This window comes from Echiichthys vipera, assembly GCF_963691815.1.
Source record: "Echiichthys vipera genome assembly, chromosome: 5".
In the NCBI taxonomy this organism is placed as follows: domain Eukaryota; kingdom Metazoa; phylum Chordata; class Actinopteri; order Perciformes; family Trachinidae; genus Echiichthys; species Echiichthys vipera.
This window is the reverse complement of record NC_139830.1, coordinates 26,962,525-26,990,206: the sequence shown is the minus strand read 5'-3', so window position 1 is coordinate 26,990,206 and position 27,682 is coordinate 26,962,525. Positions and strand designations below refer to the sequence as shown.

The 27,682-nt window shown below is 42.5% G+C and overlaps 2 protein-coding genes across 3 annotated transcripts in view; one reads left to right on the top strand and one right to left on the bottom strand.

Moving 5' to 3' along the window:
• LOC310946980 (echinoderm microtubule-associated protein-like 2) overlaps positions 1–7,667 on the bottom strand; it is a gene marked incomplete at its 5' end in the record, with an annotated part of 36,954 nt that extends 29,287 nt beyond the window's left edge. Inside the window, 2 exon segments of the mRNA XM_083913590.1 lie at positions 7,465–7,568; positions 7,570–7,667. Of these exon segments, the coding sequence (XP_083769716.1) occupies positions 7,465–7,568; positions 7,570–7,667 (202 nt within the window).
• Positions 7,668–11,764: 4,097 nt separating this feature from the next.
• On the top strand, positions 11,765–16,641 carry rhbdd1 (rhomboid domain containing 1). Of its 2 annotated transcripts, XM_083913360.1 has the most exons (8): positions 11,765–11,969; positions 13,024–13,188; positions 13,430–13,709; positions 13,859–13,991; positions 14,768–14,856; positions 14,977–15,042; positions 15,393–15,551; positions 15,657–16,641. In XM_083913360.1, the coding sequence occupies exons 2-8, from the start codon at positions 13,036–13,038 to the stop codon at positions 15,761–15,763; spliced, it is 987 nt and encodes a 328-aa protein (XP_083769486.1). In that variant the 5' UTR covers positions 11,765–11,969; positions 13,024–13,035; the 3' UTR covers positions 15,764–16,641. The 2 variants fall into 2 exon arrangements, with proteins under 2 accessions (XP_083769486.1, XP_083769485.1); XM_083913359.1 differs by lacking the exon at positions 11,765–11,969 and having other exon boundaries at positions 12,964–13,188.
• The last annotated feature ends 11,041 nt before the right edge of the window (positions 16,642–27,682 follow it).

The window sequence follows — 27,682 nt, the reverse complement described above, 5'->3', positions numbered from 1 at the left end:
ACACACACACACACACACACACACACACACACACACACACACACACACACACACACACACACACACACACACACTTTATTCACAGCACTGTAAAGGTGCGTGTGTGTGACCACAGGGAGGAAGAAAGGTGGAGAATAGAAAGAGCGATGGATGGAGGAGAGGAAGAAGCAAATGGGGAGGTGAAGGGAAGGGAGTAAAAGGAAAGAGAGATGGAAAGATATGGATGATGAAATGCAGAGGGGGGGGGGGGGGTTCTGTGTGTGTGTGTGTGTGTGTGTGTGTGTATGTGCGTGTGTGTGATGCTGCCACAGAGAGAGAAGATGAGATGGACAACGGGAGGTCGGCGCAGGGCAATAAGAAAATTGAAGGCTGCTGAAATATTGATGGTGCAGTGAAGTGATGATGAAGGTGGAGCTCGTCTCGCCTACCTGCCATCGCGCCACGCTAAATGCCTGGTCACTCCTCCTGTCAATCAACCAGTGTGTCAGTCAGTCCACAGCAGACACTCACAAAGACAGGCAGGTTTTCCACTTGCTCCACTCTTCTTCCCCTAGAGGCTTTCTGGACTTGACTCCTCCCCTCCCTGTCTGTGGCCAGTACTCGACCCCCCCTTCTTTCACACACACACTCTCAATTTTATCGCCCATCCTCTCATGCTGAACCACTCCCTCCTTTCACCCTTGCTTCCTGAACCACTCTCTCTTCCTTCTATCCTCCCCTACCCTCCTTCACTTTCGTCCCTCCTCTCCTGTTAGCTATAGGCAATGAGGACAGAGGAGAAGGGGTGGAGTCAGCCCTGGCTCAGGGCCACACACACACACACGCTGCACCATCATCAGCATAGCCAGGCACCACCAGGAAGAGATGCTGCAGAGCCAGACTCCAGGATCACACACATACACGCACGCACGCACGCACGCACGCACGCACGCACGCACGCACGCACGCACGCACGCACGCACGCACGCACACACGCACGCACCTTTACAGTGCTGTGAATAAGTATAAACCCCCTGTCACTTTTTCCAAACTTTGTTGCATTAAATAGATAAAATTCATCTTATTCTTCATTAATACATTTATAAAAAATTTGATTCTGATTTTCAGGGACGTTTAAAAGAGATACTGAACTCTGGACTGATTTTCCCCTTTAATTCTCTGTAGAAGAAACCTGCAAGGTGACCCATCGAGCTCTGCTGCACATCTGGCAGAGTGGTGTTTGCGGCTCACTTGATCTATCGGACCCTTGATGACTTACTGTTATTTATCAGCTGCTCCGTTCTGAACCAGTGTCATTTATATTTGAATCTAGTCCCGCCCTTTAGTGTCTCTTGTAGGGTCCCTGGAAATCAGATATAAAGAATGTGGTGATGGGTGTGTAAAGCCTGTAGCTTCATACCCAAGAGGAATCCAGGTCTAATTACTTCTAAAAAGTATTATAAGAAGTATACATTTCTAAAAATCGGTTTTTGCTTTATCATTATGGTGTATTGTGTGTAAATTGATGAGGAATAATATGGATTTTATCTATTTCAAATTGAGTCTTTAATGCAACGAAGTTTGTAAAAAGGTGACGGGGGGCAAATACATTTCCCAGCACTGTAAAGGTGATGCAGCACACATGACCCATGATATGTGCGTGAGTAAAATCCAGAATGTACCAAATGGCAGACCTTTATGGCATAAAAATATTCTTGTACAGTCTCTACAGGCTCATATGTGAAAACACTGGTAAGTCTGGCAATACTCTATATTTCTGTTTTAGTCAACAAATCCCATGAAAAGCAAAAGCGTGATATACTGTTTATTCTTCCTCTGTGCCGTATAGATCCATTGTTGTCCATAAAAATGTTATGACATCAGTGAGCCCTGGCACCTGCTGACATGTCCCTTCATTCCTTTATTCTGACTCAATCCCACATACACTGTCCTGCTGACAGAAATACTCACCAGAGCACTAAATAGGGATTAATCCAAAACTGAAAATAGTCCCCAACAAATGCACTATTTACTTCGATTTGATTTGAGTAATGTAAAACTCTTTTTTAAACATTTAAAATGAAACCATCTTAGGGACACCATTTTTAAAGATTAACAACAGCAAAGTGTTTTCTTTTTCTTCGTCTACAGTCGGCAAATCAAAGGTCTGTGCACCACTACAATGTGCTGCGATTAACAGCTCTTGTTGCTTTAATACAGCATACGCTGATCATTTTATCTCAATATACAGCTGAAACAACATACTGTACCCTGCACTAGCATGCGCCAAGAAAGCATCTACACTGGAGATCAAAATGAGAGAGCAGTGTAGAGGCCACAGCTTTGAATGACTTCAGCACATCTGCGCCCACAGGACGTCACTAGTTTCTCACACTGCTCTGGTTTGATCTTGGTTCATTCTTCTTGTAGTCAACTCCACAGTTCAGTAACAGTAGTGGGGTTTTTAGCCATTTTTTAATGCCTTTGATTCTCTATGGGGTTTAGATCTGGACTCTGGGCTGGCCATTTCAATGTTTCAATATTCTCAGCTTCAAGGAACTGCTTCACCTGTTTTGCAGTGTGACAGGGGGCATTGTCTTGCATGAAAATTGCAGCTGATAGGGAGACAATTGCAGTGAAGGTATTGATGCAAAAGGAGGTTCACATAAACATTTGCATTCACCCTACCATGTAGCTGTACAAGAGGCCCAACTCCTGCTGCAGAAAACATCCCCCAAACCATGACACTTCCTCCTCCAAATTGAACTGACTTCTTTACACACTTTGGGTTCAGTCTTTCCCCAGTCCTACGCCCAACATAATGTTTCCATCAGACACAAATAAATTGAAGTTCCTCTCATTACCAATGTCACTCTAGACCAATTTCTCCTCTGTCCACACAACATGCTTCTTAGCAAAGACAAGTCAAGCCTTTTTATTCTGTCTGCTGGTGAGAGGTTTGGTCACTGCAGAGTGGGCTTTCAGTCCAAAAAGTCTTAAATGATGAGACACTGTGTGCTGACACAGATCCTTACCTGTTCAGCACTGAACTGGAGACCAACTCCAGCTGCAGTGTTGAACCGATTCCCCACTGAGTCTTCTCATAATCCTGTCCTCTCGTGCACTTGTTTTACGTGGACTTAAATGAATCTGTGTCCTTGTAAAGTTTCAATCTTCTTGATATCACAGACCACCCAACCTCTCTCTGATGGCTGAGAGGGTCGTCCCTTTGGCCTTCATCTGGACAACCTGCTGTCTCAGGGTTTCAGTCACTTTAGAGCAGCTGCCATCTTACAAAGTAACCAGGAGAGCTGCAGATAAACAGGGGGTGTCCAACAATGAAGTCAATTACCACCAGGTGCAGATTAACACCAATAACTGGGAGGGATCTGAAAGTGTTCTCTAACTTTGATCACTGTTTTTTTTCCCCCCAAAATAAAAGTTTTCTGTTGAAGTGCCTTGGTTATTTAAAAAAAAAAACATGCTAGTACAACAGCGGTATAGCCACTACTATCAAATTCTGAACAATAAAAAAAATAACAATATTTCAGAATAGATCAAATATTAATAACATGTTCTCTAATTTTGATCTTCTGTGTATATCCTACCCTTTACACTGTAAATGTGGTGCTGATGTGACTGTGCGCTGCTTAAATGTGTCTTTCTGGCGTACACAGAGATTACAGCTGCACGTTATGGCTGAATCATAAAATGGGGTTTTCCGAGAACAGATTCTACCCTCTGCACCCAAATTCAATTCTGGATATGAGCACTGGTGAGATACTCTCCACGCCCTGCTGACGCCTAAATTAAATCTGAGAGTGAAACCGCACAGGGAAAGCTGGAAGCACCAACAACAGCTCACACTTCCTGCAGACACTGAAGACAATAGGTCTGAGAAGAGTGTACTGTGGTTTAATGATGACAGTTACCCCTTACTGCCACGTGGGGCTGCTGGTGTGTAACTTTGCATTGTGCACTGCAGATTTAAGTGATTGTTAAGGTATTAACTTAAACAAAAAGTGTGTTGAACCAATTCTAAGGGGTTGTTTTATGAGTCCCAGAAAGGGTGGAGTTTATCTCACCAGGATCATTGAGATGAAGCCAAGTCTTGTCATATTGCCCTACATAGATATAGAACTGCTACTCCGCACCTGAATACAATAAAACTATGAAAATTATAAAAGAAGAAGGCAAACTGTATGTGCTCAAGATGTGATCAGGTGGCTGGGGAGAGCAGATCTGATGAACACACTATAGAGGATCTCTGGTTACAGTGAGAGGACAAATGGCAGAGGAAGAAAGAAAGAAAGAAAGACAGAAGGAAGGACACAACAGAAAAAGAAGAAAGGAGTCAGTTGATTGAAGCTCACTTGGCAGATGCTGCTCTGGGGAGATCGACAGCACATCAAGACTCCAAATCAATCATGTAGACAAGACGAAACCTTCCAACCACAGACACTCTGCATTGCTGTCGTTTGATCCTCCTGTCTGCTCTGTTCTGTTCTGTCTACCTGCATCTCACTTTCAGGTTTGGTTCACACTTGACTCACACCTGTTTTCAGCAGTCATTTTAAACACCTTTCATGATAAATGTGTTTTGCATCACAACCTGATATGAATACGGTTCTATAGTCTGTTTATTAACTGCTTTAAGGCGCCATATCAACCCAAAATTGCTAAAAAATACCCTTCATTGTGTCTCGACCTACAAAAATTAAGTGGTTCACCGTTATTAGTCGACCAACTGAAAAATAATTGCCAGCTATTTTGATAGAAATTCAGACGATTAATCTTCTGTCATTTTTGATGAAAAAATGAAAAGAAATCTCGGCTTTTTTCAGCCTCTCAAATATGGAGAATTCCTGCTTCTCTCTGTTTTATATCCTATTAATATGTTTTATATCTTATTAATATCTTAATGTTCAAGACATAAAAACATTAACTTGTTTTTCATTATTATTTTAAAGATTTTCTGACTTTTTATAGACCCAATCATTAATTGATTTATCAAGAAATTAAAATGAGTTGCGGCCCTAATTACGGCATGAAATCCAGCCTCAAATCACTGGCTGGATGGGAAACCTGCAGACTGTTGAGCCTCGACAGCCACCACTTACAGGAAGGGAGGGGATCAGATTGAGTAGGGGGGTTGAGGGTTCTGGATCAAGTGTCCTAGTCTGACTCACCGGATGTAGACTGTTGGGATAAAGCCTGCCATGGCCGTCTATTTCACTATTTTTTTGTTCTATTTATTTGCTGACACAGCGCTGTGGAGATGGGAGACTGGGAGCGTCCTTAATAAGATGTTGAGTTGGACCTCTGTCCTGGGAGTGGAAGAAGGAGAACAAAAATATCTGCAATATCAGCGAACACATACAGGCCTCTTTTCTTACACTTGTGAGGACCTTCCCTAAGACATTTATTCTCTGATGTCTTACCTCAACCCAACATTAACCCTAAACCTAAATTTACAGAAATAAGGATTTCCCTCATCTTTCTGTTCTTGTGAGAACATCTGATGCTCAGATATACATGTGTCATTGTTCCATTAATCAGAATGACAGTACACTTTCTCTCTGCTACTCTCTATCTGCAAACCTAATCTAACTTTCATTTAAAGCAGAAATATTCTACAATAAATAGTACGGAAAAAAGAAACTTGTCACTTCTATCAGGTAGAAATTAAAAACAAAAAGAAAATGACTGACTTCTTGCAGCACCATACTTTGACATTTCTAATTTCAAAAATGCCCCATAGATATAAGAAATGCTGGAGAATGAAACACCAGGCTGCACTGGACACACCCGGGTTAAGCAGCTGATCCCTCACTGCAGGACCAGCTGTCACTCGACAAGCTCTCCTGGTAACCTGCAGCTGACATTAATCACTTTATATTCTTATTTTGCCTTGTTCTATCACCTGTGCTAAGCTCCTGTGACACTCTGTCTAACAGTTGAACTTAAATCTCCTCCCGGCGAGGAGCTGCAGCAGGCTCCGGACCACAACTTTCACCAAATGGTTTGAGTGGCACAGAATGTCTTGGATAACAAACACACCACAGCTCCGATCAAACTCCCATGACCCCTCGCTGTCTCTGCACCTGTCTCTCAATATGTCTGTCTGTGAAGTTTAGCAGACCGCAGATACGGTGTGTCAACCCACAGACACTTCTCTCATATCGCAACATTGGTTTACATGCATTTTACTGACATCATGGGGATATTTGCGTCTCTTTTTACCTGTGATAACACAACAGAATATCTACTTTGTTTGAAACAATCGGAGATAATGAGCCACAGTCGTCCATTGTCGCCACAGATATGATCTGTCCTGGGAGCAGCAGCAGAGTATTTGCATGATATTTGTAAAGCAGGATGCCTCAGATACAATGTAACATAGTAACATAATTAAACAACCAAATGACCAGCGGAGGTGATCCAGAAAATGGATCATGTTCAAAAGTTAAAGCTGGCCTATGTTGTCATACAACAAGGTTCCCATGCACGATGACAAACTCCATCCTTACAGCTTGTTAGTGTCACAGGCGCCAAGTCAGATGTGTTTTCAAGAAGCGTCTTTGTAGCTGTGGACGGAGATCAGACTAACTCATATCAGAGGTAAAGGTCACAGACTCAGTGACACCTGATAGATTCGTAAACAAGTAGATATCACAATATGTTTCGCTCCCTAACCCTAAACTCTAACCAAAAACTCTACTGTCAGAACTAGGGCCAGTCAATATGACGATATGTATCATCAACGCCATATAAACATGTGTATCGTGTCTATTTTTCTGTAGTTTATTTTACAATATCCAAAAACAAGCAGCCAAACTGCATCACAGCAATATTTACATCATTTGGACCATGCTTTGCAGTGTGATCCCTGCACATTATGTTCATTTTGCACTAAAGTTCTTAATAAAATGAGGACAATATATTTCAGTTGTGAAGTACTAAATACACAGAGCACAGGAGTGTACAAAAATAGCCTGTACCATGTGGTCATTTAATGTCTGTTTTATTTTGTAAAAACAACATAACATAAAACCTGTTATATCCTGATATATTTTGTGATTGAGATATTTAATCATTGGAATAGAAGATTTTGGCCATATAGCCCAGCCCTAGACAGAAAAAGCCCCACAAAATATACAAGTAGGCAATATTAATAATAAGAATAAGAATAAGAATCAAGAATAGCTGAGATAATAGGCTAAAATCCAACTGCATATATTGACATTCATATGTAATCATCCAACCAGGCTTATTTGCAGTCAGAAAACATTGAAAGCGGATAGGCAGATTTTTCTACCGTCTTTCCCTTAAAGAGTAAATTTACCCTCTCTCTGCTGTGTGTGTGTGTGTGTGTGTGTGTGTGTGTGTGTGTGTGTGTGTGTGTGTGTGTGTGTGTGTGTGTGTGTGTGTGTGTGTGTGTGTGTGTGTGTGTGTGTGTGTGTGTGTCTGTGTGCAACAGCTCACCGTTGTTGCAGTACTGTAGCAGCAGGTTGGTGCTGTCGTACAGGCTCCCACACGAAGATATCCTCTCCGACATCCTTCCCTCTCCTCTTAGTCCTTTCTTTCTCTCCAGCTTTCCCTCCTCTCAGTCGGCTCCTTTGTCCTCCTTTCACCCCTCTGCGTCTGTTCTTCACGCCGTCACCCCTTCCTGTCTCCCCCACGTTCATAAACAGACAAACACATACACCTTTACCTGCTCCAGCTCCCCCTCTCCTATCCGGCTACTCTACTGCCTCACCGTCCGCGTCAAGCTGCACACTATGTAACATGCTACACTTCCGATTCCTACTTTCAAAATAAGAGCCGCGGCGACGGGCATATAGTCCTTTTTTAAAGTTGTACACAAACATTCCAAAGCAGTCCTAGTTTATTTCCTGTTTCGGTGACTGTGAATTACATCAGCTGACAGGAAGTCAACAAGGAACACGGCTGTTGCCTAGCAATGGAATTCCGTTGAAAAGGTCTATAGGCTACCAGATGAATCTTTAGTATGTGCGCTCAAATGTGATTTCAGCAATATTTAAATGACAAATGTCGTATCCTTTTTCTACCATATTATCCCCCCCACCCCTTTTGAATGGACATTTGTAGCTTCGCATAACGTGAATGTTCATACTGTTTGTGTTGTTCAGGCCTCTGATTGTAACTGAAAAAAAATATCACACACCGTGACACATAACATGCATCTCTTAATAGATCCTTTCAAATATGTAGACATAAACATTCGAAACAGTCCTCGTTTATTTCCTGTTGCATGTGATATGATCATGTGAATTGAATAAACTGACAGGAAGTTAACAAGGGCCACGGTTGTTGCCTAGCAATGGAATTCTGTTGAATACGCTCACATTGATGGACGAAAAAAAAAAACCTTTGGGCTTTATTTGTTTTAGCTACGGATAGAGCGATACCTTTTACATTGACAAAGGTTCTAATCATTTATTGTTAGTCAATAATCTATTTATTTATTCCTAAATTAATTCGTGTAGGCCAATTTGTGTGTATATTGCTGACAATAATATGCTTTTATTTTGAAGACAGCACCATCCGTTTCCTGTATGAATCGATGTGACTCTCGCTGACTTGATAAGACGTCGTCGCGGGTTATCTGCCCCGATGTTACTATAGCAACAGCCTCTCCGCCAGCTCCTGGTCATCGGAGGCGGCAGAGAGACGAACGTAACCGTACAAACTGCAGTTTTTATGAGAAGAAAACAGGGACTGCTGGTTGTAAACACGTCTGACGGAAGCTTTGGTTGCTGAAAAGAGAAAGGGGATCCGTTTTGGAGTTGAGTTCCTGAATCATTTATTGGGAAACGGTGTGTAACACACGTGTTTGTAATTGACACCAAAGACTATTTAACAAAGCGGGAGGTGTAACCGTTACCCCTATGCTCCATCAAGCTTCACACCGGCCGTCGCTTCTTTTACACGGCACACTGCTCAAATACTTCATTGTTAGACAAGTTAGTACAGCGGTCATTTTAATTTGATTCCTGGAAGAAAAAAAATGAACACTAATGAGGAAATTCTTTGACTGTTTACGTTAAATAGGTGTCAAATTCCTTTATTTAAATAAGTGAGCGGGATCACATGTAGGCTACACCATGAATACTAATTCTAGTCTATTATTGTCCCGTGAACATGCAATGAGCCTGTCTTTTAATTAATTGCTAACCGTTCTCCCATAGATTTATTTTGAAAGCTTTGACCGGAAGTGTCTGTTTCATCATGTCAGGTTTGACGCTTCCGCTGAAGTAGTTCCTCACTGTGACCACCGGAGGGCGGCAAACACCCATGAGTCTTAAAGGAATCAAGTCAGTGTCTCCACACCTTTGCGTCAGACTATATGATGGACTCCAGACCAAAACATTATTCATAAAAACAACGCCAAGTTAATATTTTTTTCAATAATAGTTATGTTACTCTTAGTACTCGTTATAATCGCACTAATAATAATATAGCATGTACATATTGAAGTCAATGATTATACTGTGTTCAATGATTTGATAGTTTTGCAGTCCCTCACTATGGCCACTGGAGGGCAGACAACTCGTGTCTAAACCATACAGTCTATAAGGCTGGTCGCCCAATCCTGCTCCTGGAGGGCCACTGTCCTGCATGTTTTAGGTTTCTCTCTGCTCCAACTCACCTGAATCTAATGATGTGCTCGTTATCAAGCAGCTGAAGTTTGTCACAGGTTTGAATTTTTTTTTAGACACAAGTGTGTTAGAGCAGGGAGAAACCTGATACATGCAGGACAGTGGCCCTCCAGGAGCAGGATTGGGCAGCCCTGCTGTAAGGTCTAAACACCTGGTTCTCAAACTGTGGCACTCGAAATAATCTCTAAAATAAAAAAAGGAAACATTAATTACTAAATTAATGTCTGAAGACAGTCAACAATAAATAATCTCCTGATCAGGAATACACCTTCCTGTCTGTGGCTGAATAGTGCAGGTCTACGCTGCTGTATTTGAACACTGGTACTTGGAAGCCTGATATTTTCTGAAGTGGTCCATCATGTACACAGTTTGAGACCCACTAGAACACATTCATATGACTCATATAACCACTGAACTCCACCAGTGTAAAGTGTGGATACAGGCAGAAAAGGAAGTATTACGTTTTTCTTTAATGTTTTTTTTAATGTTTGTATTGTTTTATTTTATTTTTACTTATTATTTGTAAATGTACTACTAATAATGCCCACTTTAGTACATCCAGGCAAATATTAATATTGATGAGGATGATACTCATACTACTACTACTACTAGTACTAGTACTAGTACTACTACTACTAATAATAATAATAATAATAATAATAATAATAATAATAATAATAATGAATACTAACTATCCCAGCGAATAACGTGCCATTGTAGTGACCATCCACTACAAAATGATGATTGAATGATCATGTCTGTTAATTCATTTAATATTGTTTCAATGTAGAAGGGAAAATGGAAATGAAACTATAATGTCACGTAGTGGTGTAGCTCTTCACTCTGACCACGGGAGGGCAGTAAACATTCAGTTAGCTCCACAGTATCAAAGCAGTGCAAATAAATACTGGAGACAGGGGTTTATGTACGAACAACACGTATTTAATGAAATACAGAGTGTGAATTAGTGCAGCTACCTTTGCTACGTAAACGTTAATAAGACACGTACTCTGAATCAGAAACAGAACATGTGCTTGTTAATAACAGGGACTGTGAAGCACAGTGACAGGAGCAGGGATCAAACGCATAAAGGTGAATACGGCGGAAGTGGCAAGGAGATGTTTGGAGGCTGAATCATGAGACAAACGTGAGAAATCCATTTAACTTACTGTATAAAAACCCATTCGAAGAGGGTCCGTAGTGCGCCTGCGCAGGATACGTCGCTTTGTTATTGTCACGTGACAGCTGACTCAACGTCACAAACTTTTGCTGAGTCGTACTGACCAATGCAGAAATGATGAAATATAAAGAAACACTCTCTGCTGACGTGTGACTCAGGTGTGTAAGCACATTTCAATTCGCCTGAGTGTTACGTCATGTGAAGCACCGCGGGGAAGTTGGTTTTATGTTGGACATTCGACGGATATTCACTCCGGTTCCAGCCGCGACTTCACTGGGGTTTGCCCGGTGTTGGCAGCAGGAGAACGGCCCCGGGACCTCGCGCTAAGGGCGCACTCACACGCTGGAAACTGATTTAGGGACCGTCTGTAAATTACTTCCCATAAATATATGAATCCAAAATGACTGCATTTTTTTCAATAGCTTCCACATCATGTAACCCAGTGACAACAAACCTATATCCAATTGTATTACCACACTGATAGAATGAGACACAGCCCTTTATGCTATTTTAGCGCATTTTCTATTTTTTATGAATATTCACATTCATAAAAATAGAAAAAGCACTAAAATAGCCTATACAGTGGTGTGCCTTATTTGATCACTGTAGTAATACAATGTGAGACTAGTTTGGAGTCACTGGGTCACATAGCATGGAAGTTATTGAAAAACTAAGGGGATTTTTTCATATTAATATTCATAAAAAATAGAAAGAGCACTAAAATAGCATAAAAAGTGGTGTGTCTTATGTGTCCACTTTAGTTATACATTGCGAGACTCGTTTCTTGTCACTGGGTCACATGATGTGGAAGCTATTGAAAAAAATGCAGTCATTTTGGATTCATATGTTTATGGGAAGTAATTTAAGGACGGTCCCTAAATCAGTTTCCAGCGACTTTAGCGCGAGGTCCCGGGGCCGTTTTCCTGCTGCCAACACCGGGCAAACCCCAGCGAAGTCGCGGCTGGAACCGGAGTGAATATCCGTCGAATGTCCAACATAAAACCTACTTCCCTCCGGTATTGGACGCGGACTCGTCGTATTACCGGGGTTAGCATTAGCATTAGCATTAGGACCACAGAAGGAGGAAGAGGAGTGTGTGTTTGGACGACCGACTGAACTCCCAACTAGTAAGTTTGCTGCGGATAAATGTGTCCGTGGGGAGATTACACTCGTTATTATTCAGTGCCGATGCTTTCCAACGCACGACGGAAACTTTTTACCTAAGTTAGTGACCGTCGGCAGACTCATTTTGCTCAGAAGCTAACTTAAGTTCCTATAATTTATTTTTTAACTGTTCTTCAACAATTAACAGTTGGTCTTTTCTCATATTTGTGTCTCCCTTTGACCCAGAGATGGAAATAAAATCCTCCCGCGGTCACATAACCCATACCAGTGTCTAGTCAGTCTCTGTAAAGTCCCTAAAACACTGCAGTGCGTGCATATGACATCTCATATCAACCATGCATTGAAAAGAATAGAACTGTATCTTGGCTGATCTTGTGATAACAGCAAAGATTATGTAGTTTTCCAAAGACTCGACGTATTGTGATAACCTTGCTATTTACACCCTTTCTCTAACAACTAAACTTTACTTATATAATTCTTTAAAAACAGACATTAGAAAAGACAAAGAGGAAATAAAATAAACAGAGAAGAAGAAGAGACCACAAAATACAGTTTAAACCTAAATAATTGGGTTTTAAGACACTTTTAAAAGACTTGCTTTGAAGAAGAATTCCTTTGTATTAATCCCGCAAGGGAAATTACATTTTTTCCCTCTGTTATTATTATTATTATTATACAGGTTAAACACACACAGGAATACACACATGCACAAACAGGACCTATATACATGCAATTAATGGAGAGATGTCAGAGCGAGGGGGCTGCCAATGGCTCAGCGGCCTGAGCTGTTGGGGGTTCGGTGCTTTGCTCAACAGCACCTCGGCAGTGCCCAGGAGATGAACTTGCACCTCTCCAGCCACCAGTCCATGCTCCATTCATGGTCCACACAGGGACTCGAAGCGACGACTCTCTGGTTCCCAGCTGAGTCACCTATGGAAGGACTGAGCTACTGCCGCCCCTGACTTGATTTGTCTTCTCTGAGACTTTGCTAGACTATCAATATTCTGATGAAGCAGAAGATGACTGGAAATGAATCTCACGGTTGTCTCTTCTCAGGCTGTTTTCAGTATGCGAAACCGACAGAGGGGATCCCACCTGGGTCTGATGCTCCTGGCCTCCCAGCTGTTTCAGGTGGGTGTGGACAACATCCCCCCAGTCACCCTGGCGGTCCTGGGACTCAATGTCTACCTTTTCCTGTTCCCTGCAGCTCCACTGATGCAGGTAATGCACCAATACAACACTGATTATTTACATAAAAATGCTGCTTATCTAATGAGACAGTTAGCTGATTTTCTTTGGATCATAGTATGTAAATAGTATCTGATACCTTTAACGAGTCAAAATAAAATGATAAATATTTTACTTTCTTTCCCACTTGGTGCTTAAACCACCTTGCAGGAATGACACTTGCCTTGAACTGATATTATTAATACTAATATGAATACTATCTATCAATCCTTAGGCCTGTGTGAGTGTCCAGCAGGCATACTGGTTTAAAGACTGGCGCCGCCTTCTGCTGTCCCCGCTGCACCACGCAGATGACTGGCATCTCTACTTCAACATGGTGTCCTTCCTCTGGAAAGGTACCAAGCTGGAGCGACGGCTGGGCGGCCCCTGGTTCCTCTACCTGCTGTCAGTCTTCTCTCTGCTCACTGGAGTGGTCTATCTGGTGTTGGAGGCAGTGTTAACAGAGCTCACACAGGACCAGTCCTACAGCATGGCCTGTGCTGTTGGCTTCTCAGGTACAGATTCATCTCAAAAGTTTGTGATATTACATTGCAGTATATTAACCCGTACATCGTATTTCCTCCCACCACACAGCTCTAGTCCCACCATGTTGATATCTCCTAACCTCCTATTAATGAATCTTTGTTGTTCCGACTGCTTCTAGGTGTCCTGTTTGCTCTGAAGGTGCTCAGTAACCATTACCACCCTGGAGGCGTGACCTATGTGATGGGTTTCCCTGTGTCTAATCGCTACGTTAGCTGGGTGGAGCTAGTGCTGATTCATATGACATCACCTGGGTGAGTCACCATCTGAAATCTCTTTAACAAATTCACCAGGATTCACTCACCAGTTATAATGTAGAGATACTACTGTGGACAACCACAGCCTATCAGGGCCATTGTAGGTAAAAATTTAAAAAAAAATGAAATACAGAGCTGGGAGTGGGGGGGTATTTGAAGAAAATTCTCTGAATTTCCAAGATTAAAGCTTAACAAAACCCTCAAATATTCTCTGAGATTATAGTCGCAAATTTTACAAGCAAAAATTAAATTGGAAAAATACTGTATGTTACGGGTTTTTTTTGTTATTGTCAAGGAACAACATTTACACTCTGCAAAGTCTGAGCAACCTCATCACACCACAGGTGCCACCTCTTGCAGTGTATTATGCCTACAGGGGATGACCTAATCCAATTATACTTTGCAATCAGACTTATAGAAATAAGGAAATACTTGTGATGTTACTGCAGAATCATCTTATCATCATAAGTGTCAGGACTTTGAAGAGACATTCAGAGAAAACAACATTCTGATCTGGGTGAGGTAATCGCTTTTGTGCATCAGGAACTAAATTTATGGAAGACTTTATAATCTAAGAATATTAACCCCCCCCCCCCCCCACCCCCCCTCCATATTTTTTATTTTCTACCTACAATGTCCTTACTATGCTGTACACAGTTAGACACCGGTGTCAAATCAGCAAAGTTGTCCTGTTACTCCATGCTGTCAGATGAATACAAGTGTCCACCAGGTGGCCGTGTTCCACAGATTGAATCTGTGCTCTGCTTCTTCAGGACCTCTTTGATTGGTCACCTGGCAGGTATCCTGGTGGGTCTGCTCTACACTGCTGGACCGCTGAAGGTCATAATGAAGAAATGTGCAGGTGTGAATTAGTGTGCCTGTGTGCGTGCGTGTGTGTGTCCCACAATTAATCAATATACACATCTAAATGCACATTAACATGACTGTCTGTACTGAATTTGTCTGTCTATATTTTCAAAAGGGTTTGTGACATCAAATGGATATAACTACCAGCCCAATACACACTACAGCTCTTCAGGCAATTCAGGTACCAGAGCATTCTTTGAAAGTTATTGTGTGTACATAGCCTTTTCCAGAAGTTGAAGGATTGTATGGTACCTGTTTGTTTGATCACTCCCTAAATAAAATGATGATGGCAGAAGAATGTGTCTGAGAGAGATTTCTAGAAATACTTGAGACTGTGAAAAATGTGCAACACCCGCTGATTCCTTTAGGCAGCCACACTGCCTGGCTGCTTTAGGAAATAAATGAACCCTTAAACAATCTGAACGTATTAAGAGACTGACTTACCTGGTGTGTTGATGACAAGAGGAATATAAAGTACAGTTTGTTTTCTTCATTTGAATACTGTCTGTCTGTCCGTCTCCCTTCCTTCAGGTTATAGTGGCACGGGTGGAGGATATTCAGGACACCATCAGAATCCACCAAATTACCATCAGAACCCACCAAATTACAATCCTACTGCATCCTATTCAGGTGGACTGACTGAGGAAGAGCAGATAGAGGCGGCCATCAGAAACAGTCTGAATGACAGAGGTAAGGGAGGGGAGTGTTGATGAATGGGGCGTGGTGGACGCACTTCAGTTAAAAGCCACTCCAGATGACAGTCAGCTAAAATCTAAAAATATTTTGTTTTTGCAGGACAAAGCAGCCAGAGAGGAGCTCCTCCTCCCTATGGTTTCCACCTCTCTGAGGAGGCGAGGGCAGAGGAAATCCGGTTGAGGAGACTGAGGAGGTTTGACAGCTGAAATGCCAGGCAGCGGAGGGGAAGAAGACGTTGTATGTGACAAGACAGAAGAGGAGTTCCCTCTTGAAACCTGGGCCAAACTCTGCTTCACAGGCGGAGGAGGAGCACCCTGAAAGAGAAGGTCCAACCACACAGCCTGACACTGTTAAAGGCTCTGGTTCTATGCGGTCCCTGTGCCTCTTTACTAAAAAGTTCAGAGGCTTAGGTTCGGGTGTGTCTGATATGTTTCTCATGTGATTTTCTCTTGTTACTCCACTTAAAGCTACGAAACTGATACCGTACATCAGGTTCAAACCCCAATTTGAGAAATATGCTTTTTATTTGTGGAGGAAAAGAGTCACTTCTTTTTCTCCATCATTCATCCAAACCACAATACACTGTCCTGGAAACCAGACAAATCTGCCAAAGTCAGGTTTCCTTTGTTCTGACAGAGAGGTCTGGCCACACTCCTATTCAGGCAGATTTCCAGCAGCTTGTCACTGTACAGACCAATCGCAGCCATTTATCTCATGTGTGGCAGGTTTAGGACGTTGATTGACAGCCTGTTGAGTCTACAGGTCCGTTTAGTGCAGTTTCAAACTGTCAAACTAGGCAGCGCTGATTAAACATCACTTAATATATCGTTGCTGTATCGTCTATTTCTCGCATGATATGTTTTCAGAAACACATTGTAGTGAACTGTTCAGCTGTATTTTGAGAATGTTTGTGACCCGGATGCCATTGCTTTGCCATGTATGACTAATCTGTCTCAAAAATGAAGATAATTAGTCTAATGTAGTATTAAGCAGTGATTCTTTTATCTACCCCTCATCCCATGTGAACGTGATGGAAAAGCAAGATGTGAAATCAGCCTTTTTCTGTTAACAGCATAGCTTTATTAATGACCAGCAAACATGTAATGGCTGCTATTACTTTCATGTTTCAATACATTATTTTTATAAAAAGCGTGTTCTCTCCTTTAAACAACTTCACCACCTTACTACAATCCCATTTGGAAAAAAGGATTTGGATGTTATGCAAGTAGAAACAGAATATGATGATTTACAAAACATTGAACCCCATATTGAATAGCACATATACAACATATCAAATTTTAAAACTGAGAAATGTCATTGTTTTTGGAAAATGATACACCAATTTTGAATTTGATGCCAGTAATACGTTCAAAAAAAGTTGTGAACCTGGCAACAGGTTAAAACATGACTGTGTATTAAAAAGAGCATCCCAGGGAGGCTGAGTCTAGCTGAAGGGAAGATGTGCATCGTCTATAGTACATAATATTAAAAGAAACCAACCAGCTCTACCTGATCCATGATGGCAAACAACCAAAGTCATTTGATAGTGGTTGATGGAAAGCTGGTACGGAAACCAATGCCGGAAACCCAACACCGCCAGACATTGCAGGAAAGATCGCCCACTCCTCCCCAGAAACTATCAGATCTTCACCAAGCTTGTGCACCAGGCAGCCTGGAAGAACCTCCCAAGAGGCTGCCGCACTCAATACATCGCCGGCCTAGACCCTCTAGGGTAAGCAGCAAACTATATGAGCAATACCAACAGCTCTATGAATCTGACCCCTTTGCTAAAAGCAGCATCAAAGTAGGTGAGAGACTCATCCTCTATTAAAATGCTGCCAGCGGAAATGGCAAACTCTACTGGAGACAACTGATGTGGCAAAAAACAGCATAAAAGCAAGGAGCCTCCGAAAAACTAACAATGACCCATCAACACCAACACAGAAACAGTATACCACCACAACCAACCAAGTTGTGTATCAGTTGCTGATCAACATGAAATCCACCACCAAACAGCCAAGACCAAAGGTTGTCAGACGGCACTGCATTAAAAACAGACAGTGGACATCACTGCATGTGCTCAGGAACACTTCCACATGACCATTGTCTGTGAACTCAGTTTGTTGCTGCGTCCACAAATGACAGTTGAAACTCTACCATGTAAAGAGGAAACCGTTTATAAACCAGATCCAGAAACGCGGCCGCCTGCTATGAGCCCGAGCTCATTTCAGATGGACTGAGGCAAAGTGGAAAACCTCTCTGTAGTCTGACATTTAAAATTCTATTTGGAAATCATGGACGCTGCGTCCTCCAGCCTTAAGAGAAGAGGCACCATCCAGCTTTTATTCAGAACACAGTTCAAAAGCCAGCATCCGTGATGGTATGAGGATGCATTAGTGCACATGACATGGGTAACCGGCACATTTGTGAAGGCATCATTAATACTGAACCATAAATACAGGTTTTGGAGCCACATATGCTGCCAAGTAAACAACGTAAACAGCGTGGCCTTGCTTATTTCAGCAAGACAACGCCAAACCACATTCTGCACGTATTCCATCAGCATGGCTCCGTAGTAAAAGAGTCGTTGTGCTAAACTGACCTGCCTGCAGTCCCAACTTGTAACTCATTGAATATTTGATGTTGAGGGTTGGTGCACTGTGAAATGTTTAATGTAAGATACAACAAAGGAGACCCTGAACTGTTGAACAGAGATGAAATCCTACATAAAGCAAGAATGACAAAACATTCCACTTTCAAAATGACAGCTACAGTGTTAAACATGAGCCTGTCAACTGTTTTCAAATGTGTTGCTGGCATCAAATTGATTTAATTTTTTAAAAACAATTACATTTTTCTTTTTCAATATTTGAAATATTTTTCTTTGGGCTATTTTCAATGGCATGTGGTTTCAATGTTTAGCAAATCATCACATTCTGTTTTAATTCATATTTTTCAACAGCGTCTCAAGTCTTTTGGAAACAGGGTTGTACTCCTAAACTTTCTAAAAAGTCACTGTGCAAGAGTGACAGTGGCTATAAGCAAAAACAACGTCAAGGAAAGTACATTTCAGGCTCTGATTCCCCCAAAGCCTTGAGGCATGATGGGAAGTAGGACAGCTTAAATTAGAGCCAAGAAACCCAACGAGCCATCACCCCACATGGGTCTAAAAACAACTCAAAACTGTCAAACTCAGTCCCTGAACAGTCATCTCCAGTATAAAGAAGGGGTGAAAAGGTCGTTGGCAGACTTGAGACCCTTTTTTTTATGCAACCCAATATCACATGCATAACTGTTTTGACATCAAGCAGATTTGACAGTTTGAATAATTTGCTTTTGCATGCTGTTAGGGGGAGCGTGGTAGCTGAGTGGAGCACAGGGCCCTGGAAGAACATGAATGGGTGAGACTGAAGAGTGATCTAGGGGGTGACAGGATGGGGACAGTGATGCCATACACCGCACAGCAGGTACTGTCATTGCAGTCAATGTGCCTGTAGCACGGGTGCACATTAAAGGCGTTTCTTAGCATGTGGGGGTGTTGTGTCTTTTAATCTGTCTGTACATGTCAGGAAAGTTATATTCTCAGTTTGTCATCTATCGCCTGTAAACAGATTTGACTGATTGGTTCTGTGAAGTGCTCCTCCTGCTGTGACACTGTCACCCAGCAATCAAGTCAAAACTGGGACAACCGCCCCTCCGCTCCTCTCCTGCATCACTGGAGGCGGCGTTTACTTGTATTGACCATTTAGAGAGGTGAGGGTGATGAGTGATAATTACCCTTCATCCAGAAGATTCTGGTTCCAGCCCATTTGATATGCATCAGATCTATTCATGTGTCCTTGAGCAAGTCTCTGCATCCCTTATGAATGCTGTAACTTAAATCAGTTCATCAATAAAAGTCATTTGAGATCTCACATCAGTTCAGTGTTTGTTATATTCCAGGTGAGGAGGCACAAAACAAGAGCATGGAAACAGTTTTGTTTTTCTTTAGTTCTGGGTTGTGACTGAAAACTGTGATGTGGTTTTGCTCATTTATCTCTTAAGATCTTTTTGTTAATCCATGGCAACAAAACAACATATTTTGTAGCAAAAGAGTGCTTTTTATTAAATGGATTCTGTTTGTTTAGCAGTTGAGATGGTGGTGTATGAGGTAGTAGCCCAGTTTTTTCAATTAAGTTAGGGTTGAACAGACACAGCAGATGTTAAGCTTCTGCACTGGACTGAGCTTATCTTAGAAGCAAGTTCACAAAATCACTTTTTTGGGTAGTTGAGCGGTTCTGCGATCGGACAAACTACACCAGTGGTTCTCAAACTTTGTATTCGGCTGCTGCAGAATCGCCTTACAACCCTGTGTGGAATATCAGAGTAACCGAACCGTCTGCTGTCGACTTGTACATTACTTTTAAGAGATTTTATCCTTATTTCAAAGCTTTGTGTCCTCTGCTGTGGTATGTTGAACTATTCTTACTTATAGGTGAGATAAATGTAGGTTATTGTGTTTTTACCATGTATTTTATTCATTTTCTTTGTAAGATACAGTCTTGCCTTTCACTTTTATGATTCATACTGATGATTCATGCATACCACTTCAGAAAATATCAGGCTTTCTCAAGTCCCACCACTTAGACCAATGTTAAAATACAGTAGTTTAGGCGTATACTATTAGCTACGGACAGGAAGGTTTATTCCTGATCAAAAGATTATTTATTGTTGACTGTCTTCAGCCACAGCCACACTGTAGGAAGTTTAGCATCAGAACTGACATCTCATCTCATCTCATCTTCAACCGCTTATCCGGGGTCGGGTCGCGGGGGCAGCAGCTTTAGCAGGAGACCCCAAACTTCCCTTTCCCCGGGCCACATTAACCAGCTCTAACTGGGGGATCCCGAGGCGTTCCCAGGCCAGTGTGGAGATATAATCTCTCCACCTGGTCCTGGGTCTTCCCCGAGGCCTCCTCCCTGCTAGACGTGCCTGGAAAACCTCCCCAGGGAGGTGCCCAGGGGGCATCCTTACTAGATGCCCGAACCACCTCAACGGGCTCCTTTCAACGCAAAGGAGCAATGGCTCTACTCCGAGTTCCTCATGGATGGCTGAACTTCTCACCCTATCTCTAAGGGAGACTCCAGCCACCCTCCTGAGAAAACCATTTCAGCCGCTTGTACCCGGGACCTGGTTCTTTCGGTCATGACCCAGTTTGCATGACCATAGGTGAGGGTAGGAACGAAGATTGACCGGTAGATCGAGAGTTTTGCCTTCCGGCTCAGCTCTCTTTTCGTCACAACGGTGCGGTAGAGCGACTGCAACACTGCCCCCGCTGCTCTGATTCTCCGGCCAAACTCACTCTCCATCGTCCCCTCGCTCGTGAACATGATCTCGAGGTACTTGAACTCCTTCACTTAGGGTAAGGACTCATTCCCTACCTGGGGTAAGCAATCCACCTGTTTCCTGCTGAGAGCCATGGCCTCAGATTTAGAGGCGCTGATCCTCATCCCAGCCATTTCACACTCGGCTGTGAACCGATCCAGTGAGTGCTGAAGGTCACTGACCGACAATGCCATCAGGACCACATCATTCCTCCCCACCACGACTATGCCTCGATATCCTGTCCGTGAAAATCACGAAGAGGATTGGTGACAAAGCGCACCCCTGGCGGAGGCCAACCCCCACCGGGACAGAATCTGACTTACTGCCAAGAATCCGGACACAGCTTTTGCTTTGGGTGTACAGAGATTGGATGGCCCACAGAAGTGACCCCCTAACCCCATACTCCCGCAGCACCTCCCACAGTATCTCCTGAGGGACCCGGTCATATGCCTTCTCCAGATCCACAAAACACATGTAGACTGGATGGGCATACTCCCAGGCCCCCGCCATGATCCTTGCGAGAGTGAAGAGCTGGTCCGTTGTTCCACGTCCAGGACGGAATCCGCATTGTTCCTCTTCAATCTGAGGTTCGACTATAGGACGAACCCTCCTTTCCAGCACCTTGGAGTAGACTTTACCAGGGAGGCTGAGTAGTGTAATTGGCACACACCCTCTGGTCCCCCTTTTTAAAAAGAGGAACCATCACCCCGGTCTTCCACTCCCTTGGCACTGTCCCAGACTTCCACGCAATGTTGAAGAGAAGTGTCAACCAAGACAGCCCCTCCAAACCCAAAGCTTTCAGCATTTCTGGACGAATCTCATCAATCCCTGGGGCTTTGCCACTGTGGAGTTGTTTGACTACCTCAGTGACTTCCGCCAGAGATATTGACAATGATTCCCCATCAGCCTCCAGCTCTGCCTCTACAAAAGAGGGCGTGTTAGTCGGATTAAGGAGTTCCTCAAAGTGCTCCTTCCACCGCCCGATTACCTCATTGGTTGAGGTCACCAGCGTCCCGTCCTTACTGTAAACAGCTTGGATGGTTCTCCGTTTCCCCCTCCTGAGATGTCGAATGGTTTCCCAGAAGCACCTTGGTGCCGCCCAAAAGTCCTTCTCCATGACTTCCCTGAACTCCTCCCACGCCCGCTGCTTTGCCTCTGACACAGCAGAGGCGGCATCCCTTCTGGCCTGTCGGTACCTTGCAACTGCCTCCGGTGTTCACCACGGTGTTCAAGGGTTACCGCCCCAGCTCACCGCTGCAGCTTCAGCAATGGACGCTTTGAACATTGCCCACTCCGGTTCAATGCCCCCAACCTCCACAGGGATGCCAGAAAAGCTCTGCTGGAGGTGTGAATTGAAGATCTCTCGGACAGAGGCCTCCTCCAGACGTTCCCAGTTCACCTGCACTGCTCGTTTGGGATTACCTGGTCCGTCAAAAATCTTCCCCCATCCTCTGACCCAACTCATCACCAGATGGTGATCAGTTAACAGCTCTGCCCCTCTCTTCACTCGAGTGTCCAAAACATACGGCCTCAGATCAGATGATACGATCACAAAATCGATCATCAACCCTTGGCCTAGGGTGCTCTGGTTACACGTACACTTATGAGCATCCTTATGTTCGAACATGGTGTTAGTTATAGACAATCCGTGACTAGCACAGAAGTCTAATAACTGACGACCACTCGGATTTAGATCAGGGAGGCCGTTCCTCCCAATCACGCCTCTCCAGGTGTCTCCATCATTGCCAACGTGGGCGTAAAAGTCTCCCAGCAGAACTATGGAGTTCCCTACTGGAGCCCCATGCAGGACTCCATTCAGGGTCTCCAAGAAGGCCGAGTACTCTGAACTGCTGTTCGGTGCATATGCACAAACAACAGTCAGAGTTTTCCCCCCCTACCACCCGCAGGCATAAGGAGGCGACCCTCTCGTCCACCGGGGTGAACTCCAACACCGCGGCGCTCAGGCGGTATTTGTCTTTGCCTGTAGAAGACTGTCCTATACGGAAACATCAGTCGTGCCTACATAAAAGAAGTGGGAACAAGACAGAAGTGTACCAATATATTTTAATTTTTTTCTCTTCCATATGATGAGATTGCTTAAGTACTTTTTTGTTGTGGATACTTTTGTACTCTCACACAAGTAGTTATAACTTACAAATTGTACCTCTTCTTGAGTACTAGCTATTATAAAGCAACAGTATTTCTACTGGAGTACAGTTTTTGTTAACTCACCCCACCTTTGTCTGAATGTATAAATAACTCCAACATGTGTATGATTCATCACTGATTTACAGTTTCAATTTTTTAGTTGTGAACTACTGGTAATCTGTGAGTGATCACGGTAGTTACAGAAATATGCTACAATGGCAGAAAAATAAAACCTGTAAACCTGGGGGAAATCCTGTTCCCTTGTTAAAGGAGCTCTACAAAAAAAAAAGTGGGCTGGGATTGTCTCTCTGAATTAATTTCTCAACTAGTTAAATACCATTGCTTTATCATGGCTCTTTGCCGTTGATGCTGACGCACAAGGCACTAACATGCATTAAATTATAAGCTGGAGCGCACCAGCGATCAAAACAACGGCTATCTCTATTCCAACACACAGACTCAGAGTGACTGCATTATCTGCTCAGGGCGCCACTACTCCTCTATATCTTTACAGCTACTATTAAAAGGTTTTTTTATAGAGAACTGTACTATTAAGGTTAAGATGTTCCTTCCTTCCAACATGGTGACCTTGAAGCCACCAGTAAGCAAACACCATGACAGACAGGGACATGGAGGTGGGACGAAAACTTGCTAATGACTGACCTAAAATACCCCCCAGCTCTCTGACTGAGCTTAGCAGAGGCGTACCACTCCACTGCCATGTGCTGCATACCCACTCTGATCCCTCGAAGGAAAAAAAAACACTTAATCCAACATGAAGGTCAATTTGTCTTTGCATCTGCCAAAGCCAGCTGAGATCACAATAGACTCCCCTTGGGCCGATAAATGTACCATTGCATAAATGAAACAAGCTTTTGGTAAAAGATGGAGCCAGAGTTCTTGTTCCCGGTTTTTCTCTCTCCCCTCAGTGCAGTGATTAACTTCATCTCAAATCCTACTCAGCAACTCCTAAAGTCTCGTGGAGAATGGTATTAACTTGTGCAGAGGTATAAGCCCGGGGCAAATTTTTAGAGCACTTTTATCACTCGTGTGCCAGGGTTACATGCTGCCGTTGATGACTAAAGAAACTCGCCACACTATTTATAGGATAATCTCATGAAACCCTCCATCAGTCCCAACCCGCACTCACCCTCCCTCACACTTCTAATTATCCTGCTGACTTTGTTCTCTACTCTGCCTGTTCTTCCCTGTCCCGTATTGGAACTTAATGGAGCTTCCTGTTTCGCTATCAAAGGCCCTGCACGCCCACGCCAGTGTCTTCAGTCGTTCCCGCTGATTAGAGCATTGTTCAAGAGGACAGTGAGTTACTTTTTGCTCACTAAAATAAGGATAAACCCTGCAAGGGTATGTCGTGACCGTGTAGGGCGTCATTTTAAGGAATCCTCCTGTTTTCACGTAGAGGGAGCTATTCTTCTATTTAGTCTACTGTGAGTCAGACGTTTGCATTTTATGTCCTTGATGAAGGTCCAGCTGACTGAGTAATATATCTAGGTGGCTCAAGGTTATAATTATGAACCATATTTAGCATTACATAATGTAGGAATAAACAACCGTTAATTCAGCTTGTTAAGATGTCAGTGCAACAAATGTGCAATTATTAACAGCTATTTATAAAATGAATTGAGTTTTTTTGGAGCAGTGTGCTAGCCCTGCTTTAGGGGTCAGTAAACAATCTTATCCACCTCATCTGTCATTGGAGGATATGCACAACATCACATGTCTTAACAGGGAAACAAACAAGGGTTCACACTGCTGAAAGTGTGGCTTCAAGTTAGAAACATAAAAACAAGAGAGCCTTAGCTTGTCTTTCACCAATCCTCCCATTCGTCCATCTGTTTGATGAGTTATATCAGACTCTCCACATGTCCTTCCATTTGTCATAGTATCATTTGCTCTCTTTGGTGTAGGTATAGATTAAGTAAAAATCAGTAGGAAATAATGATGCTTTCTGGTGCACAAACAGTAATGGTGACTTTGTGCTAAATTACCTCACCTTAGTGTGCCATTTTCTGTACTGCCATTTTTGTAACTCATCGGCCAAGTTTTGCATTGATAAAGATAAAGCATTAACTTAACTTAACTTAACTTAGATAGACGGACAGAGCGAAACGTAAGCGCCAACAAGATTGAACTGTCCACCCCTTACCTATAGTTCCTCTACAGCAAGTTAAAGGGCTTGACGACGGTACTAGAGACTATCACGTTCGACCTTTCAACAAAAATCAAGTCAAGTCTACTCTTACAATTCTTTTCTACTCAGTTGTCCTCAGTGCTGCTGTCACACAATCTCTCCCTTTTACATTTCTCTCTTTTGTTCTCCTGCATCTCAGCATCTCTCTCTCTCTCTACTGCTTTAGGAATTTTTCTCCCTTTGAATTTTGATTACTCCCCAGTGTCTGCGCTCTCCTCTCGCCTTTTCTAAAACTCTCTTTTCCCCCTCTCTGTCTGTATCTCTGCCTCCTTGTGTGCATCTCTCTCCTCCGTCTCCCTTGATGTTTCTTTCTGTTTGTCTCTTGATTCGTCTCACACAATCTAGCACTGGGTTTGATCTCACTATACCTCTCTTTCCTCAGTTCTCACTATTCTCACTATACCTATCTTTCCTCAGTCTTTCTCTCTCACACAGTCCTCTCAGACTGTCTCTTTCCTCCTGGGTTACCTGCAGATCAGAGTTTGCATGTCTGGATATAAGCTACAGCGTCACTGAGCCCCTTGTTGCATCCTAGCTATCTGGGTGACCCATTTCTGCACGAATTCACACATTTTAATGCCGTGAAATTAAGTAGTGTAAAGTGTTTTGCCACATCAGTTTAAAAATATACCTAAACCACCAACATTTGAAAACTATATATATTATTTAACATTCAAAACTCTCCACTATAGAGCTATAAATCTTATCTGCAGATAACAGAGACTTTTGTTATTCTAACTGGGTCACTGTTTGATTTCACAGAATATGAGCTGCAGCAGTGGAAACTCCAAGGCTCAAATACAAAAGTCCAGTTTTAAGGTATATTGTTGTTCGGGAGGCAGACACCATCTCCGCATTTTAGAGTAAACTTTCCTCCTTGATAAAAGCTTATAGTTTTATAGATAAAGCTTATAGTTAGGGCTTACCCTTAGTTATGCTGCTATAGGTCTAGTCTGCCGGGGGACACTACTGTTCCTATGACACTCTGAGCTTCTCTCCTCTCTACCTGTATCAGTCATGTCCCATTAATGCATGTTACTAATTCAGAGGTTTTGTGCTTTCTCTCTTCACAGGTCTCTGTCTGCTGATGGTGCCATTAAAACATTATCAGTCGTATTTCTTCTAGTATTGCAGCTGTTATTACTACTACTCATATCATTGATCGGATTTACCACCAATATTATTATTTCTATTCATATTCTAACACCTTTACTGCAGTTGTTTCTACTATTTATATCACTTTGGTTTATTACCATAACATGTTAGTCATATTCACATAACTATAGATATTATTATTATAGTTAATGTTAATTTTGTGGTTGCTTGCACCCCTGGGACTGTACTGTATGTCTGTCTGTCTGTTTGTCTGTCTGTCTGACAAAATATGATTCTGTAGAGACCTACTGTAGTGGAGGTGGTTTTGAGTATTTTGCCAGGTCTGTCTGTGGATAGACTTTGTCACTGCGATAGGATCACAACCATTAAAAATACAATCATGAAACTTTACAGGTGAGTTATGATCAAATGAAGGTCAAGTTCTAAAATGCCTGTGATTCGAGAAAGGGGGGAATTGGGTTAGGATCCATTGCCATTGTGAAGTGAAGTTATGTAAATAGGGAATATGAATAACTCTCTGTGCTCATGTAAACATCATATCCTGAATAAGATCATAAATGGGATAATCCTCATAAACAGGATATTTATGGATGTCCATGTAAACAAAACCTACCTTCACTTTGATATCAATTACACTTTTCTGTGCATGCTGTGGTTTAATGAAATGAAAAATAAGGTGCATTACTTTTACTGGAGTATTTCTATAATGTGTCACTTTTACAAAAGTAAGAATACTTCTTCCACGACTCCATTTCACCAGATAAATTTCCTCAGGGGACAAAAGAAACTACAGTGAGCCGTAGGTCTCAGATGTGTAACTTTCCCCTGCTGACACCTGAGGTTTCTCTTATGGGGAGGAACACATTCTGAGATGATGTCATGTAGCTCTCCTGCTTTGTGAGGGTGATGACATTTTTTAACAGAGCAGTCTATGTTAGTCATCAATCCACTGTGCTCACTTCTGGGGAGGGAAATAGTAAAATTCTAAAACACAATTTTAATGTAAAAAGACAAAATATTCCACCCCAAACACTACTAAGAACCCCACTGTGGGAGCCAGTGTGAACTGTTTGAATATTCTCTAATATTTTTTTTTTATTTTTTTTTTTTAATATTCTTGATTTGAATTTGAACAAATATAATACAAACATATCAGTGTGGCATCATACTTGACAAAGATAGATATGTGTGTAAAGTCAGTCAGTTCTCCTTTCAGAAAACAATACACATTACATTATAATGACATTACATAAGAATACTTAATAAGATACAAAGGCATAGAGAA